Source organism: Amblyomma mixtum, chromosome 6 (genome assembly GCF_055824585.1).
Source record: "Amblyomma mixtum isolate Tamu chromosome 6, ASM5582458v1, whole genome shotgun sequence".
Lineage (NCBI taxonomy): Eukaryota > Metazoa > Arthropoda > Arachnida > Ixodida > Ixodidae > Amblyomma > Amblyomma mixtum.
This window is the reverse complement of record NC_143017.1, coordinates 125,951,394-125,967,236: the sequence shown is the minus strand read 5'-3', so window position 1 is coordinate 125,967,236 and position 15,843 is coordinate 125,951,394. Positions and strand designations below refer to the sequence as shown.

The 15,843-nt window shown below is 44.6% G+C and overlaps 1 protein-coding gene across 2 annotated transcripts; it reads left to right on the top strand.

Annotated features, from left to right (window-relative positions):
- Nucleotides 1–2,932: 2,932 nt before the first annotated feature.
- On the top strand, nt 2,933–14,974 carry LOC149340296 (uncharacterized). Of its 2 annotated transcripts, none has more exons than XM_089550723.1 (10): nt 2,933–3,066; nt 3,929–4,017; nt 4,719–4,847; nt 6,123–6,399; nt 7,847–8,006; nt 9,090–9,211; nt 10,110–10,239; nt 11,308–11,469; nt 11,799–11,912; nt 14,644–14,974. In XM_089550723.1, exons 3-10 carry the CDS (start codon nt 4,829–4,831, stop codon nt 14,809–14,811), a joined length of 1,152 nt encoding a protein of 383 aa, XP_089406849.1. In that variant the 5' UTR covers nt 2,933–3,066; nt 3,929–4,017; nt 4,719–4,828; the 3' UTR covers nt 14,812–14,974. The 2 variants fall into 2 exon arrangements, with proteins under 2 accessions (XP_089406849.1, XP_089406848.1); XM_089550722.1 differs by having other exon boundaries at nt 9,072–9,211.
- The last annotated feature ends 869 nt before the right edge of the window (nt 14,975–15,843 follow it).

Sequence of the window (15,843 nt, the reverse complement as noted above, 5' to 3'; positions counted from 1 at the left end):
CCAGAACTTCACGCGCTACTCGCTCGTGGTGTCCTTTCTAAGAAAGCCTTACAGCTGATTGCTGATTGCGAGATGCCGTAATCTGAAAGGCGTGATTACACGTCTCATAAAGGTATCGTGCGAAAATAGTGCTCAATAACCATTGTTCACTTTTCACCTTTAAGTGCTACTTAGATCGCTCTATTCCTGCAGTGGAAGAGACTTCATAATTACTCACCGCTTATATCATTCAAACGCTATTATAAAGAATTACATTATATATCTCTGGAGGAAATCCTATCGTGTACATGTGAGAACAAATAATAACTTTACATGTTGGGAATACAACAACATTAGAAGCTGTTAATGACTTTATCTGAAGTGGCGCCAGTTCAAGTCTGGTGACGACACTTCTCTCCAGCCAATGGGCGAACTTTATGATCAATGACTCATTTTTTATCGATGATGCTTTTAGTGCTATCACAATAAAAAAAAACTATTTTGAACTGCCCAGAACGACCACAGTCGATGTATCGCTTCTCGCCTATAACTTTTCATGCACTGCGAGGCATAATATTTAGTTAACACAGTTTTAGAGCGCAGCTCTTAGCCTGCCGTTCCCGCATTCCTCGTCGTCGTCGGCATCGTCGGCGCAGCCGTTTGTGCAAGTAGCACTGCGAAACGCCACCAGGAAGGTGGCTGCCACGGGAAGATCCCGAAGGGTGGCTAGCAGCGTAACATGCTGGCAGGTGGCGTGCGCTCAAGAGCTACGCTCAAATTTCGCCCCTTCCTGCCTTCCGCGTTTTCTGCACCTTCCACAGGCCATGACACGCCATCTGGCAGGTGGCATGGTATGGCGTGTGACAGGTGACCCGTTGTCAGGCGGTAGCAGAGCGAAATGCCACCTACCACGGCGAGATCAGAGGAATGGACAACTGGGAGGTTGTCCTTCCACTTGCCCATTCCTTCACGCTCCTGCCAACGGTGGCAGGAGGCGTGTGGAGAGCTGCGCTCAAATTTTTCATTGCTGCATACTGTAATCGTCTATCAATTTTTTCATCGGGTTTTAAATGACGTACGAGAATGTAACGTACATTTCTATTGCCATAGTACTTCCGGCTTGGCCCGTATACAGCCAAATGCATCGAAAATAACAAAACTTTCACTAAACGCCAATGTGTACACACTGTTCGGATATTGCTTTTCCCATCCATCATCATCATCATCATCAGCCTGACTACGCCCACTGCAGGGCAAAGGCCTCTCCCAGGCCTCTCCAATTAACCCTGTCCTGCGCCAGCCGCGGCCACCGTATTCCCGCAAATTTCTTAATCTCATCCGCCCACCTAACTTTCTGCCGCCCCCTGCTACGTTTGCCTTCTCTTGGAATCCACTCTGTTACCCTTAAGGACCAGCGGTTATCTTGCCTTCGCATTACATGCCCTGCCCAAGCCCACTTCTTCCTCTTGGTTTCAACAAGGATATCATTAACGCGCGTTTGTTCTCTCACCCACTCCGCCCATGCAACCGATGTTAATTCAGATGAGGCCTTACAGATGCAGCTGTGGTCATCAAAGATTTCAGAGCCCATAGTCTTGTTTTTTTTTGTTTTCCCATAAAAACACATATCGTGGTCTGAACCTTTTCTGTATGTTTCTCGTGCTTTCATAGGCGGAAAGAATAGAGAAGCGGGAATCGCAAGGGTGCCCGCGTAAGTATTAAGCCTGCAGTTATTTAAAATATTGTACAATTTTCTGTAGAAATATGAATAACCCGCCGCCAAAAGTTAATGGAATGCAGAAAAAAATCTTTAATTTCTTTGCATCCAGGCTCCTTTCCTGAGAGGTACACGTGCACTGTAGATTAAGCATACGCATATTTGGGCGCCGTTTCTCTATTCAAAGCGGCGTGCCTTTGCGCTAAAATGGCGTCCTATGAACTTTTGATTGCAGGTGTACATCAGCAGCACGGAAGCATGTGCTATTTTTAATTCATATTCCTCTAACAGATGACGTCACTGCTTCATTTATATTGAACCGAAAGCCGTGAAATAAATTTCCACACTGGGAATTTACTTCGTCATCAGAAGTATTAGGAGGTGAGAGACAAGATATGGCATTTAGATGGCCGTACCGCAAATATACAGCACGATCTGTAAGCGCGAAACCGACAGCGGCTGAAAAAAAAATTAACAAAGAGGACGCATCACAAACCTATATATAAACAGAAACATACGCGTTTCTGCAGTGCATCAGCTCTAACCGTGTGCAAAGCATGAAACACTCTATGTTATGAACACCGCCTGAAATACCAGCAGCCAAAATTACATCGAACTTTTTTGTTGGCTTGCTTTTTGGAGCTATCGGCATTTCATACAATTTATTGAGAGTATATAAGCTTTCGCTTTTCTTTCTCCGAGAATTTTGTAGCTGGTATAGATATCTTCCTGCCAGCGCGACACACGTATACGTGTACTTCCATCTTTAGTTTCTTCCGCTGCCGACCAGTAACAACCAGTATCTACGTGAAATTTAGGATCTCGTAATCGTTGATCGTTGTAATTGTGAAACCACCTAATCGCAAAATAACACGAACTCGCATACCACATAACCATGTCAAGATTTTCAATAATATGATTTCCTGTAGAGGAATTTAGCTAAACGACACATGTCTATAAACAATGGCTTCCGGAAGGGATCGATGGAGAAATTTATTGTGTAGAAAAAAAATGACCTCTTATCCGAATTGTTCAGTGACAGTTCGGGCATTTTTTCAGAAAACATGGCGATAAAAACTGAGCCATGAAACACTCCTGTCCGCATGCAGACGAGACACAGATGCGAGTTCGAATACAGCTCACCTGCAAGAGATCAATTTGGTTCTCATTCTTGCACTATTACTTTCACTTCGTGTGACTTCAGACGGTTCGATATGCTGTGCAAAACACGCATAAATCCCGCCAGAAGAAACTGAGCATTTGAAAGGATTCAAATGAAGGACGCATGTACCGCTAACAAATAGAACTGATTATCACCCTTCGTGCTCAAATTTCAGATTGCTGTAACTACGGCATCATCAATGCGGCAAGTACGTTATCATTTCCAAAATTTATGCAATTTTTACGAACCGGAAATTATTGTTGTACATTACATATCAAAGTTTACTACTTTGTTGAATAGGGCGCATATTTCTCTGTGTTCCAGACAAAGAAGAGTAAGTACAACCACACGCCGCTTTCCGCACAAACTGTCCTCACTTGAACTGCCTTGAAAGGGCTTCCTTGTGGCCAAAAAACATTATGGAAAATAATTGTAATTTGGCCTGCCTGGCACAGAAAGTGGCGGTTGAGTTGCTGCTCTAGTTTCACCAGGAGACCGAGCAGCCGCTTTCAGCAGCCATCGAGCAGCTAACGCACCGTCTGTCGTCTGCATAAGCTCCCCAAATCCAGCCTTGGTCGTTCCAGACCATAGTGGCTATTAACTAACCCGGAGCGATTTCCAGAGGAGCACCCCACAATCAAATTTAATGAGCTGTTATTTTCTGACTTTGAACATTAAAATTATTTAAATTTACTTTCATAATTCAGGTTTGATGCACCTGAAAAACTTATTTCTACTTCCCTTGCTCTATTTGATTGCATTCTTTGAATCTGCTTTAACTGGATTTCGATTGTATTGTATTGTATTGTATTGTATTGTATTGTTTTGTTTTGTATTGATATTTTATTTATTGTGCTTTTTGTATATTTAAAATGTTTTACTGGATTTTGTTTTTGTTTCAGCTCCTTTGACTTTGTGTTCCATGCACTGTCCCATGTTCGTCGCCCCCCCCCCCCCCCCCCTTATGTAATACCGTGTAAAGGGTCCTAAAGGGTTCAATAAATGATGATGACAGTGCTGCTTAGGCCCACAGAATTTCCAAATTTAAAATCCCTTTTCTCCCCTCGCAGGGAGGTTCAAAACCGACGCATCATACTCCTGGGAGTCATTTTCGTCACTCTTCTGGTCACCATCTTCGTCTTTCTCAGCTTCACAAGGTGTGAGTAATAATGTTGGGGTCGAAGTTCAATGGCACCACACCTAATACACATAAACATTGCCACCTCCACTCCAATGGCTCCTTCCACGTGAGCAGCAGTTCGCACCAGCTTTCCCTCCAGGTAATGTCAAGAAGAAAAAAATTGTTTTTGAGGAAATGAAAGGCGCAATAACGTTCTCACTTCACGGTCGACACCTCAACCGCACCGCGAGGGAAGAGAGGAAGGTGGGAGTGAAAGAACTAAGAGAGAAAGAGGTGCCCTAGTGGGAATGCTCCGGAATAATTTCCACCTCTTCGGCATATTTAATGTGCACTGACATCATACAGCACACGGGCGCCTTTTACGTTTTTCCTCCGTCGAAACGCGGCCGGTGCGGTCGGGTTCGAACCCGGGTATTATGGCTATGTCTTCAAGGAGGGTTGCGAAAGAGGGAGAGCGTGCAAAAAGTCGAGTCGGCGAGCGAAGGACAGAGGAGGGGGAGATTACAGAGCAAAACTGAGCGCTGGGCGTTCGTCAAGCAAAATCGCGCCTGCAGAATGTATTGCGACGTGCCAGAGTCGGCGCACCTGTCTATTTTACTCCGTGCCTTAGCTAAAGTAGATACAGTTGAATCGTGATGGCCACTCGTAAAGCGTGCTAACGCAAAAAAGGTTTCACGAATCTAGGGCCTGATTTTTTCTTTATTATATCTGCATTACAGCGGGGCCACGCGATACGGCCGCGGTCGATGAACTCGCCCATGGCCCGACACGCGATCGCCAAGTCGGTGACAACACCAAGAGTACTCTCTGGATAAATGCCACCACAAACATGCTGACACAACGAACAAGTAAGAGCGGGAGTTATGCGGCATCGATCGCGCGCCACTGAAGTGACTAATTCAATTTTTTTTTTCAGCCGAATCTTGTAAGTATCGCAAATGCAGCCATAATTAAGTCCAGCCAAATATATCACCGCCCCTTCTTATAACCTCCCCACTTCATCGGCGAGGAAATATATTTGTTTTGCCTAGCAACTCACTTGAACTATAGAATCTTTTATGCTGTGCTGCAGCACTTGAATGCGTGGCAAGCGCGACCTAATGTCTTTGCTGCCATGACTGAACGAACCGCATCTGACAACGAGTCCGTAGGCTTCAGCTCATGCACTTATCCAAGTGGTAACCTGCGCTTGCCGGTAGTAGTATTTATCCTGGGGTTTCTAACATCCGCTGTTTGCGTCGTATTATGTAATAATCCATCGCGTTTTCACAAGCTGCCAATGAGAATACTGTCAAGTTCGCATGAGGAGAAAGAAACGAAAATAATTTATGCACTTAAATGAAACCCTGAGACGCAATAGTGTACATGTTTTGTCCAGATGCATCCGTGCAGTATATTCACTGCATGACCACAACAGGACTGAGTATCGAAAAAAAAGAAAGAAGAAAATCAAGAACGAAAAAAATTAAAGTACGGCTTCTGATTCAAGGAACGTTAGTAATGATCCACCGGAGTGCTTAGCGGCTATGGCGTTCGGCTGTTGAGCTCAAGAATCCGGGGTCGAATCCCGGCCGTGGTGGCTACATTTCGATGGAGGAGAAATGCAAAAAGTTCCGGTGTGCTGTGCGTTGTAAGTGCACGTAATAAGATTCTAAGGGTTCGAAATTAATCCAGAGCCCTCCTCTACAGCGTCTTTCGCAGGCATAAGGCAGCTATGGCCCACATACCACCACAGCGCCATTAAGAATGAGAGAAAAATGATGAATCACTAAAGCCACTGTGTTTGCGAGTAAGTCATCTATTTATCTTGCATTCCATTCCCTGTGCACTCAGTGTTCGCCTGATTCATGTACGCCTGGCCAAGTGGGTCTTCCAATGGACACTCCTGAGCACGATGGATAGAGAAGTGGGGCTTTGTAGCGTAGCTGTCGCTAGCACATTTTCTCCCCTTAGGATAGGGCGAAAACCCGGATCTATTCCCTCTCTCCCATGTTCCTCCCGTTTTCCCTCCACTCAAACCTGAATATAAGCCAACATGTCCAGCATATTGGCTCAGCAGCATCTACAACCACGTAAGCAAGCTGCTCTTCGTTTTTCTCTCCCTTCGCTCTCTCTCTCTCCAGCGACCACCGACGACCTCGTGGCCGATCCACTGGAAGGCATCGCTTTGCCTATGGGAAGCACCCTGCTCTGCACAGTCGGCAAGCTCCAGGCGGATACCATAGCCGTTCAGATTCCTCCCGACGGACTCTGTGACCTGCTGTTCTACACAGAGGTCAAACTGCGCCGCTGGTCCAACGGCTCGCAGGCCATCACTGCCAACCGCGAAGTCTGGTTCCCGTTCAGGCGTGCAGCAGCCGACGCCAAGCTCACTGGCTACGGGATCTCTTTTCTGCAACGGTAAGACACCGCTCATTGGTACACCGGTGGAACACTTATCACTCGATGAGTGTTCTGTTGCACTAGTGTTCTGCTGGAGCACTTCTCATTGTTCATATAGAAACACCGATAAAAATTTTGGAATAACGACGGATGGAAAGAAATATAGACGACAATATGATGCACAAACTTCACTTAAGCTTTAAAACATAATTGACGCAAAAAAAAATGAACCGCCTTGTCATCAAGAAAAAGAGCATAACACAGCTCATTTGTGGATCGCTATACAGTCAGAAAAGCGCAAGACTGGCCTAGAGGCACAAACTGATTATTACATGTGCATGCAGTGTTGGAAATCAACAGAAGATGGCTTTGATTTCGAACTGCGTTGATGCGAAAACTTGCAGACCATAGCCGGCTTACTGTGCATAAATGAAAGCGTTGTAGGGCTGCATTTGCGAGCTGGAAAGCTGCTTCTCCAGTAATTGCAATGCTCCGTTCTCCGGGGCCCTTATATGACGGGTGTTTATTGCAGTTACATTTGACGCGGCTCGCACAGCAGCGAGAGGACACGAGGTTCAGAGGATAAAGGAGGAGGCGCTGTTGGATATGTGCGTCTCCTTCTTGGGCTTCAGCTTCTGAAAGCTGGTGCAGGTTATTTTCGCTCACTCATATCCGACGTCTGCGTTTCGCCTTATCGAGGATTCGACACTGTTCTAGTTGCAAGAGATTTAAATTAACCTCAAAAATTGAGCCCCACATCTCCGTCTATGCAGAGATAATTTACTCGTAAACACAGATCAGTCTTACAGCCTTCAGAGATGGTAATCTTTTGTTCATTCTCAAAACAACCCCCAGCGTCAACTGAAATGGCCCGCCATTATGTTTGTTTATTCATGCTGGGAAGTCTCAAGGCAATTTCGAAACCTAAATGACGCTCACTGTTAAAGTACTAGTAATAGAGTGACGTTCATTACAAAAGCGTAGTCTAAAAACACAGCAGAAAATTTTCTATCGTCACAAAAGATTTTCTGCAGGGTTTTTGCTCATGAACTTGTAATAACAACGCAATGTTTGTAGTATCAACAGAATACTGTGCACCTATTACAGAAAAGTACTACAGAACTATAGACTAAAGAAATTTACTGCAGACGGACACTATATTACTACAGAAAAACATTGCAAAACAACAGGAAAATATCTCGTAACGAGAGGACAACAAATCATTTTGTCATATTTTTGACATGTTTCAGTCGTTTTTTTCTCCTGAAAGAGGCAATAAAAGACGTAACAAACCACACGACTCCTCATCAATGCTTAAACTAGCAGCCCCCAAAAGATTTAGACTGTAAACGTCACAAAAAAAAAAAAAGCTCTGAATCGACCTGCAAGCAGCTGTAAAAATAGAAGAGTGCTCGTCTCTTGAAATATTTCATGACATTGTGCCTTTTTTATACCCGGCCTCTAGGATAATCGAGAACACAACCAAGTACCTGGATTCACTCCAGGCGACCGAGCAAATCCAATCGCTCCTGAAAGCAAATATCCAGCACTTCGGAATTCTCACGATGTCGGTGAACTCTAAAGACTACAGGCAAGAAAAAGAAAAAGGAAAACGCCTGTTTGAAGTGAGTTATATTTGATGTGTTTCATTACGCATGCTGACAACTGCTTCTTCCATAAGCCGTCGACTGGATGAAGTAAATTAATGCGAGCTGCCTATAACGTGTCCCTCATTTAGAATCAATACCGCTCAGGGTTTTCAGAGCTATACGCGCTTCGAGACGCCGTCCTGTTTTGAAGCAAATGCGTGGTCGTGCCGGGGACAAATCCGAACGGCCCTGCAACTTCCTGTAAAGCTTAAATAACTAGCAACTCTAGTTCATTCCAATGCTGCGAATTATTCCCGGTTATTCATCAGTACAGCATATGGCATAAGCCAGTTGATTAGTCCCGCTTTGATATGGTTCAAAGAAGTGGGTTTAAATGAGAACGCATTTTTTCACCATCCGTGTTGCAGTGCTTGTCTCATGAGAACTTTCACTTGGTACCGTAGTACCGCCTTTCAGGTTACTTTGCATAGTCGATACTGGCACTCATTTGCAGTTGTTGCTTGAACGGAATCAAGATCTGAAGGCAGTTTCCTCCCTCATGGAGCTTCTGGAAAGAATGAGGAACACTCATTTTAAATATGTTCATTGTAAACGCCCTTCATATGTAGCCCGGTCGCGTCCTCGGATATTTGGAAGGACCCCATTCTTTCAACTTTACATATCTAAACCCCTCTACAAATGTCAAGAAAGATCTTGTCACATTACCTGGTGATCTACCACGCCAGTTTATATTACAGGTAAAAATGGAAAGGTGAAGCGACCGCAGTGTGGCTTATGTAGCGACGAGCTAGAGCTTAGTATTCCAACATCGCACCCAGCTCCGGCTGTTCCGGAGGAACGTGCAAATGGTAAAAATTTCATTTATATTTTCAGGGGTGTGAATTAGTAGTTTAACTTTCGGGAGGATGAAAACTTCAGGAAAGGCGAATGCACAAATATCATGCGCGCGCCTTGTATTTGCATGTGCCTTTTTGCAGGATGTTTGGAGCTTTCTCAAAAAGATTAATCGCTTACATCCTCCGAACTTTGAAGTGGAGGGCAGATTAAAGACCTTACCTTGTTTCCGGCGTCACACTATAGGTTCTGAAAAATATCCAGCAGCGGCTACCATCCGAAGAGAGGGGACGACGCAGAGAGCGTGTGCTTGGACTTGCGTTTCGCAGCTACCACGACGACCGCGAGCTGTCCCGGCATCCCGCTGTCATGGAGGACCTCTCGGCGTAAGTTCTACGCAGCACTCTTTGCTGGATGGGCTCGCGCTCGCTTGCAGTGGAGCCGGTCTTCAGCTTTGGCACAGCCCACAATGAAGTGTACAGGGTCGTCCACTCTTAGTTAGAATGCGCTAGCGCATGGCCGTGCTCTTTGGAGGGCCACTGCGTCCGACACGGCCGCGCATCGAAGCTAAGTGGCAGATGACGCGAAGCACCACATCCAGGTACACCTTCTCCTGCGCCACTTTCCTGCGATGAGCGACTGCGTCGCACGCGGTGGCCCTCTGAAGAGCGCGGCCATGCGCTAGCGCATTCTAACTAAGATGGTTTGGTTTATGGGGTTTAACGTCCCAAAGCGACTAAGGCTATGAGAGACGCCGTAGTGGAGGGCTCCGGAAATTTCGACCACCTGGGGTTCTTTAACGAGCACTGACATCGCACAGTACACGGGCCTCTAGAATTTCTCCTCCAAAGAAATTCTAGCCGCCGCGGCCGGGATCGAACCCGCGTCTTTTGGGTCAGCAGCCGAGCACCATAGCCGCTGAGCCACCGCGGCGGCTTCATTCTAACTAAGAGTGGACGACCCTGTACTTTACGCTCAACTCGCGAAAATACGATCTTTCTCTCACTTTTGAGCTCAAGGCACTGCTGATGAAAGGCTGTAATTTTTGGTGGTTTTCCATCCTGAACTTTCTTAGCATAAATGCTGATTGATTGATTGATTGATTGGTTGATTGATTGATTGATTGATTGATTGATTGATTGATTGATTGATTGATTGATTGATTGATTGATTGATTGATTGATTGATTGATTGATTGATTGATTGATTGATTGATTGATTGATTGATTGATTGATTGATTGATTGATTGATTGATTGATTGATTGTGAAAAATTGTTTTGCAGGAGCTTTGACATCACGATGTTCATTTCTTTGACGCACGTCAGAACTTGGGCACAGTCGAGGCTTGCTATCAGCGGCACAATCTGGTCGTCGTGGATGAGCAACGGAAGTCGCCTGGATGAAGCCACGCTGGTAGGCAGTTCAGTTCGTCAACGACTTGAATGGGTGTGCAGCCGCAAAAAAATGCTTATGTACAGCCCTCGTCAAAAGTATACAGCCCAAGGGGTTTGTTTCGAAGTTGTTTAGCGTGGCTCCCTGTCGCAGCAAGCAGTCCAAACCTTGGGAGGAATGAGGAAGCATTGCCTTTCCTCTTTCGAGAGATCACGGTTGCTGAGTATGCATAACGAGCCATGCTGCAGGCCTCAGAATCAAACCTCTTGGGCTGTGTACTTTTGACAGGGGGTGTACATATTCTACTTATGCGTTCCTTTATATGCGATTTTTCTCAAACAGAAGAAACGAATTTGTTCTGCCTGCCAAAGGTACAATGTACAGTAGTTACATACACATATTACATGAAATACGTGCAGGATGTAACGCGCTGGAAGAATTACTAGTGGTTATAGTGTCGGAGCAATTACTATGAGTAGCGCACTCTACGAAGAGTGGGTACGAAGAACGGTTAGTGGTCACGACCTTTGTTGCGTAGGCAGAGTCCTTTTCCTGGAGCGTATTCAACCTGACTGTGTTTGACGCTTATGAAATTGACATGGCTGAAGCACCTCCAGTCATATGAGCCCATTTACTTCAAAACTGTGTGAAGGTTGTGGTTGTATAAATACTAAAAACATACATATTAGCACATTAAAACTTTCAGCATTGATTGCTGTCTACGGGACGAAAAACTAAGCGTTAAGATTCCACTATGCAGCGTTGTAGACAGTAACTACAGTGTTGTACAGTACCTGAACGTACGTGCCAGTTCTGTGTGGTTTTTATTATTTCAAAACATGAAACTCTAATTTAGCCACCTGAAGGACTCGTTGACTAACGCCGGCCTAATACGGAGAGACATTCTAAAAGGATTCAGTGCAACATGGAAAAAAAAGAAAGAAAAACACGGAGAAAGTGTTAAGCTGCCTTGAAGCGGGCTCGTTCATTTTTTCGATCTTGTTGTAATGTTGATAAGAGGGTTCTCGGGCAAAGTGGCCTCGAGAAATGATGGAGCAGACGACCGTAACTGGAAAACTATCACCGCAGAAATCCACGGCCGAGCATCTCAAGGCGGCGAATATCAGCGACAATATCACAACCCTCGCTTCCTATACCCTCGGTGCGGGAAGGTACTCGCACCGAGAACATGCCACTGAAGACGACCGGCTCTCCACGGCTACTGGTGGCGAGGAAGTGGCCTTTACAGAGGTGACCATGTCCAATACTTATTTTTCAGGCAAAATTTATTTGTATTTTAGACCTACTTGCTGGACAATAACGTTAATGCTGTTTTACTCTAGTTTAAATAGTGTTCATTGCGTTCTCTATAAAATGTTTCAAACCTTATGGAAAGAGATGCAGCCACCTCTAAAATACCTGCACAGCCGTCTATTGAGCAACCTGAGTATTAATAGCAGCTTGGTTTAAATTTCTAAGTCTGTCATGCAGCTAATAACAATTTTTTTTTCTCATGAAGCGACTGTGACAGTTTATCGCGCATCGTGGCCGCAACTTTTACTGTTTTTTGTCTCACGTAGTATTGCAATAAAAAATATACACACGACTACACCGGTCCTGGGAAGATCAGGATTGCTGGCTCAACTGACCATACGTCCATCACTTTCGAAGATACCGCAACGATGAAAGTTAAGGTGAGTAATAAATAAGTCCTGTCTGAGGCACAACGCCTATTCTGGGCGCCTAATGACTTCGCATCCGCTGTATCAAGAATATGTTCTCAGGCATAAGGCTCCCTGAAGCGGCATGCATAGGCAGGTATTTACAAAGCAGCGTCGCGTGTGCAAGTAATAAATGAATTTATTTTCATTTTGTACTGAGAGGAGCTTGATCAAAAGGTTAGTCAGTTTACAGGACGCAGGCGTCAGCCTCTTATTTTTTTAAGCAGCCGCAGAGAACATAGATAGGAAAGTGAACTTTTAGATAACCGAAGAAAAAGAGAACCAGTAATGTTTCGAGAATACTTCAAATGACCACGATATGGTTCATATTGTCATGTGCTAGTACCAGAGGTCGGGCAGCAAGAAGTCAGGTTAAACATTTTAAAGGAAACTGCTGATGTGCGAACCTGTTCACTCAGATGAACTCGGCGTTGGCGATAGCAGCAATAGTGCTGTACGGTCATCGAGGTTGAGAGTGCCTGTCCTCCTTGGTGGCCCTCCATTAAAAGGTGACAACGAACTTTAGGAATAAAGCACATAAAACGCCCACTGCTGACTCGAACATCAGAGAGAGCCTTGCATGGTTGCAATCAATCATCCCACCTTGTGCTCTCTCACTTAACAAAGTGGTAAGGCCGTGCGCCAATGCCAGCTTCGTGACTTCATAACACAAAAAGGAACACCGCGAAAATAAAAATTCGTTTCCTTGGATACGAAACGGAGAGTAGGCATCGAAACGTTTGTTTTCCAACTGCGATTCTAAATTCAGGTACTCTAGTTTCCGCCATCAGACTGGCGTATATGCTTATCCGTGACTGTATTTATGCGTCCGGAGTGTTGACTTGTATTTGACAGCCATGTTATACAAGTCGGGAGCCTGCACGGACCAACATTTTGTTGACACAGTTAAGTTTTTGCCAAATGGCGCTTTCCAAAAAAAAAGTGTGGGCCAGAACTTAACAGCAGCTGTACTATTTCTCCTGGCCAAAACGGAAGTACCTTCTTTGAAGTTCGTGCCATGACTATAAATTTGTTGGCGTAGTTTTCTGCCCGCAGCAATCATAAATGTCTTCTTGTGGCCAGTATAAGAAAAATAGCCGAAATGTGTTTGTGTCACTTGTACGAATTAGCAATATTATGATGATATTTAGCATTCCCGCTGAAAATAGAGCCACGTTTGTGCAGAACAAGACAGTGACGGCCGGATGCAGAGACACGTGCAGACTAAGTCTTGTGAGTCGCCCATGAAATATGTCCATTTCCCGGCATTCGTTGCATATTTGTGGCCAAATTTTCGCACATTTCTACTGCTACCTTTGAATGGTTTCTTAAGGCAGTGTATTGATTCGAAGATTTAAGCGCCAGTATACGCTGCTAAGCTGAATAGCCTCTCTTGACAAGGCATTTTAAGCGGTGTAACCTACGAGTTGTTCTCAGGAAGGACGTCCCTGTCTTTAGGTCAAAACTACCCTTCGGCGACACTGCCACATGCCCGACATATGACTGTTTCGCTATTGCTCGCCGTAAAGTTTTGGCAGCCTCCCTTTTATTCGTAAACAAGTCAACATATTTCGAGCTTTAGATAGCACACGGAACCCTTTTTGCTGCCTGATTCAGGGTCAGGTCAACGCTTTTTCCTGCCTGAGAATTACCAGGCAGAGCAATACAGCGTTGACCTGACCCCGAACCTCTTCACCGCTTAGACGCAACAAGATTAGCTGCTTAACAGCTTTCTGCATGCAATGTCGATATCTCTGTACGAAGAGCATAATTTCGGGCTGGCATATTGTCTTCCTGGGGAGCTCTGGCAAGTGAAAACTAAGCAGCTAATACGGAATATTATTCAACTGCTCTACGCAAACAAGTCATGAATGCCTCTATGTAAAATAGGTAGCGTTTTTTTTATCCATCAGTGTTGTACTAATATACTACCAGGCATCCCAAAAGCTGAACATTAGACGGATACTAGATGAAAAGCTTGTGCGGCTCGAAATTTGTTTTCGCGGCATCGCTACTTAACCCCAACTGTAAGCTGTAACAACCCACCTTCTACTGTATTCGACTATCGAGTTGATGTGCCTAACGGTTGTCTTAACGGTAGACTCGATTCTATTTTTCGCCTGTTTCTGAGGGTTTGCAAAGGTATAATAGAGTGCTAAAATTCCGATCGCAGAGGAAAAAAAATATTTCGATTCAGAAGTAGTTCATTCAGGTATGGTGATTTTTTTCCTTGCGCTCATAATCTTTATAAATAAACCCTGTTTCTCTCTGCCTGATCACCAGCTGTACTGCGCTTCTACTCGAAAACGAGTGCCTGCGTTGGCACATTATTTATTCGCGCCAAGCTCACGTAGTTAGCGCAGGCTAAGGTACTTTATGCTTCAGGGGATTGAAGAGATCTAGCACGACAAACTACTGCAAGGTTATAAACTGCTCTGCGACAACAAAGCTGGGTAGAAAAAATTTTGCGCATGCTTGCTTGAAAGACACCACCAGAGGAACAGACGCATATGCAAATGACCCCCCCCCCCCAAAAAAAAAAAAAAAAAAAAAAACACGCTTCCTCAGGTGTGTTTTTTCTACTTTTTATGCGACACAATTGTTCATCTTCATCGCCCCTCACCACGTTGTACATTTTAACCTGAACACGACTTGGCAGGTTTCAACCAGTAGCCTGAGGATGCTGTCCTTTCTTGCGCCGCAGGCAGACAAGTTCTTTGGAATTTACCGCCATGAAATGCAGGGATGGGCGCTGTTCGACGCCGACTTCGACGACTTCAATAACAGCTGCGGTCTTGGGGCCTTCCACCGCATACGGGAGTTCAAATCGTTCTTGGTTGCAAGACTGCTATCCACCTCACTGCGTCGATGATGCACTAGCAGTTGTAACGGATACTTACTTTTTTGTTGAAGCAAAGGAAAAAAACAAACGCAACCTAAAAAAAACTCCAAGCCATTTGTCTCTCTCCCAGGGCGAAGAAGTGGCTCTATAGCTGTACTGCTTCTCAACTCGTGAAGAAAACTTCGTCATTTCTCTCTGCACCGGGCGAATAACTGAGTACAATGGCTTTAATGCCCCGAACACATGAACGCAATTAATGACCACATTGGTCATATGACCCCCATGGCCATAGTCTTGAGAGCATCCATAATCCAGCTTAGTTGAATAATGCTCTCACTAACCGCCAGGTGTGCGACGCAATATTTTTTTTACGAAAACGCGGATACCGTATACCTCTCGAGTGTCGCGAACCCTGCAGTCGTCGTGAAAACATTTTCGAGACACGCGGCAACGTTTATGAAACATAGTTACATCACCTGTGTTTCTTCTCATGTAGTGTTCTGTACAACATACAGCTAAGCTGCTTTTATTTTTGTCGCTACTGAGTTTATGGCTTTCGGCACATAAATAATATTGGGAAGCAAAAGAAACGAATATGCACGTCGCAGTTTTCGTAACAGACTAAGTGTAAACTAAATGAAATGAAACCAACGTGATACAGCTATATACTGCACTTCCAAATAATATAACGACAGCAGTCAGGGAAACAGATTGCTACATGCGAACGAAGACATTATATTTAGACAAACTGCTTCTACAACTACGCTTTGTTTTATGTCATTCTATTTTATTCGTGAGCTCAAAACGTGAAGTATGTTATGTGCTGACATTTTTAGTTCATAATTAGTGCAAAAATGAAGGATAACTCATGTATTTATATCACTCGTGTGTTAATACAGCGCACTTGTATAGATGACAGTGTTGAAAAATGCAGAGACCATTAAAAAAATCCATGGGTCGCAATAACGAAATCCTGTGAATATTCAGCGTAAAAATACTGCATGGTTCGAGTGGATCTTGCATAAACCAATTCGCATTAATGTTCTCTCTCAGAAAATGTTT

What these genes read in the sequence shown, in the direction of transcription:
- LOC149340296 (XM_089550722.1), top strand. An exon ending in GGGATCTCTTTTCTGCAACG is followed by an intron (nt 6,400 to 7,846) that starts GTAAGACACCGC and finishes CCCGGCCTCTAG; the next exon opens with GATAATCGAGAACACAACCA. An exon ending in GTCATGGAGGACCTCTCGGC is followed by an intron (nt 9,212 to 10,109) that starts GTAAGTTCTACG and finishes ATTGTTTTGCAG; the next exon opens with GAGCTTTGACATCACGATGT.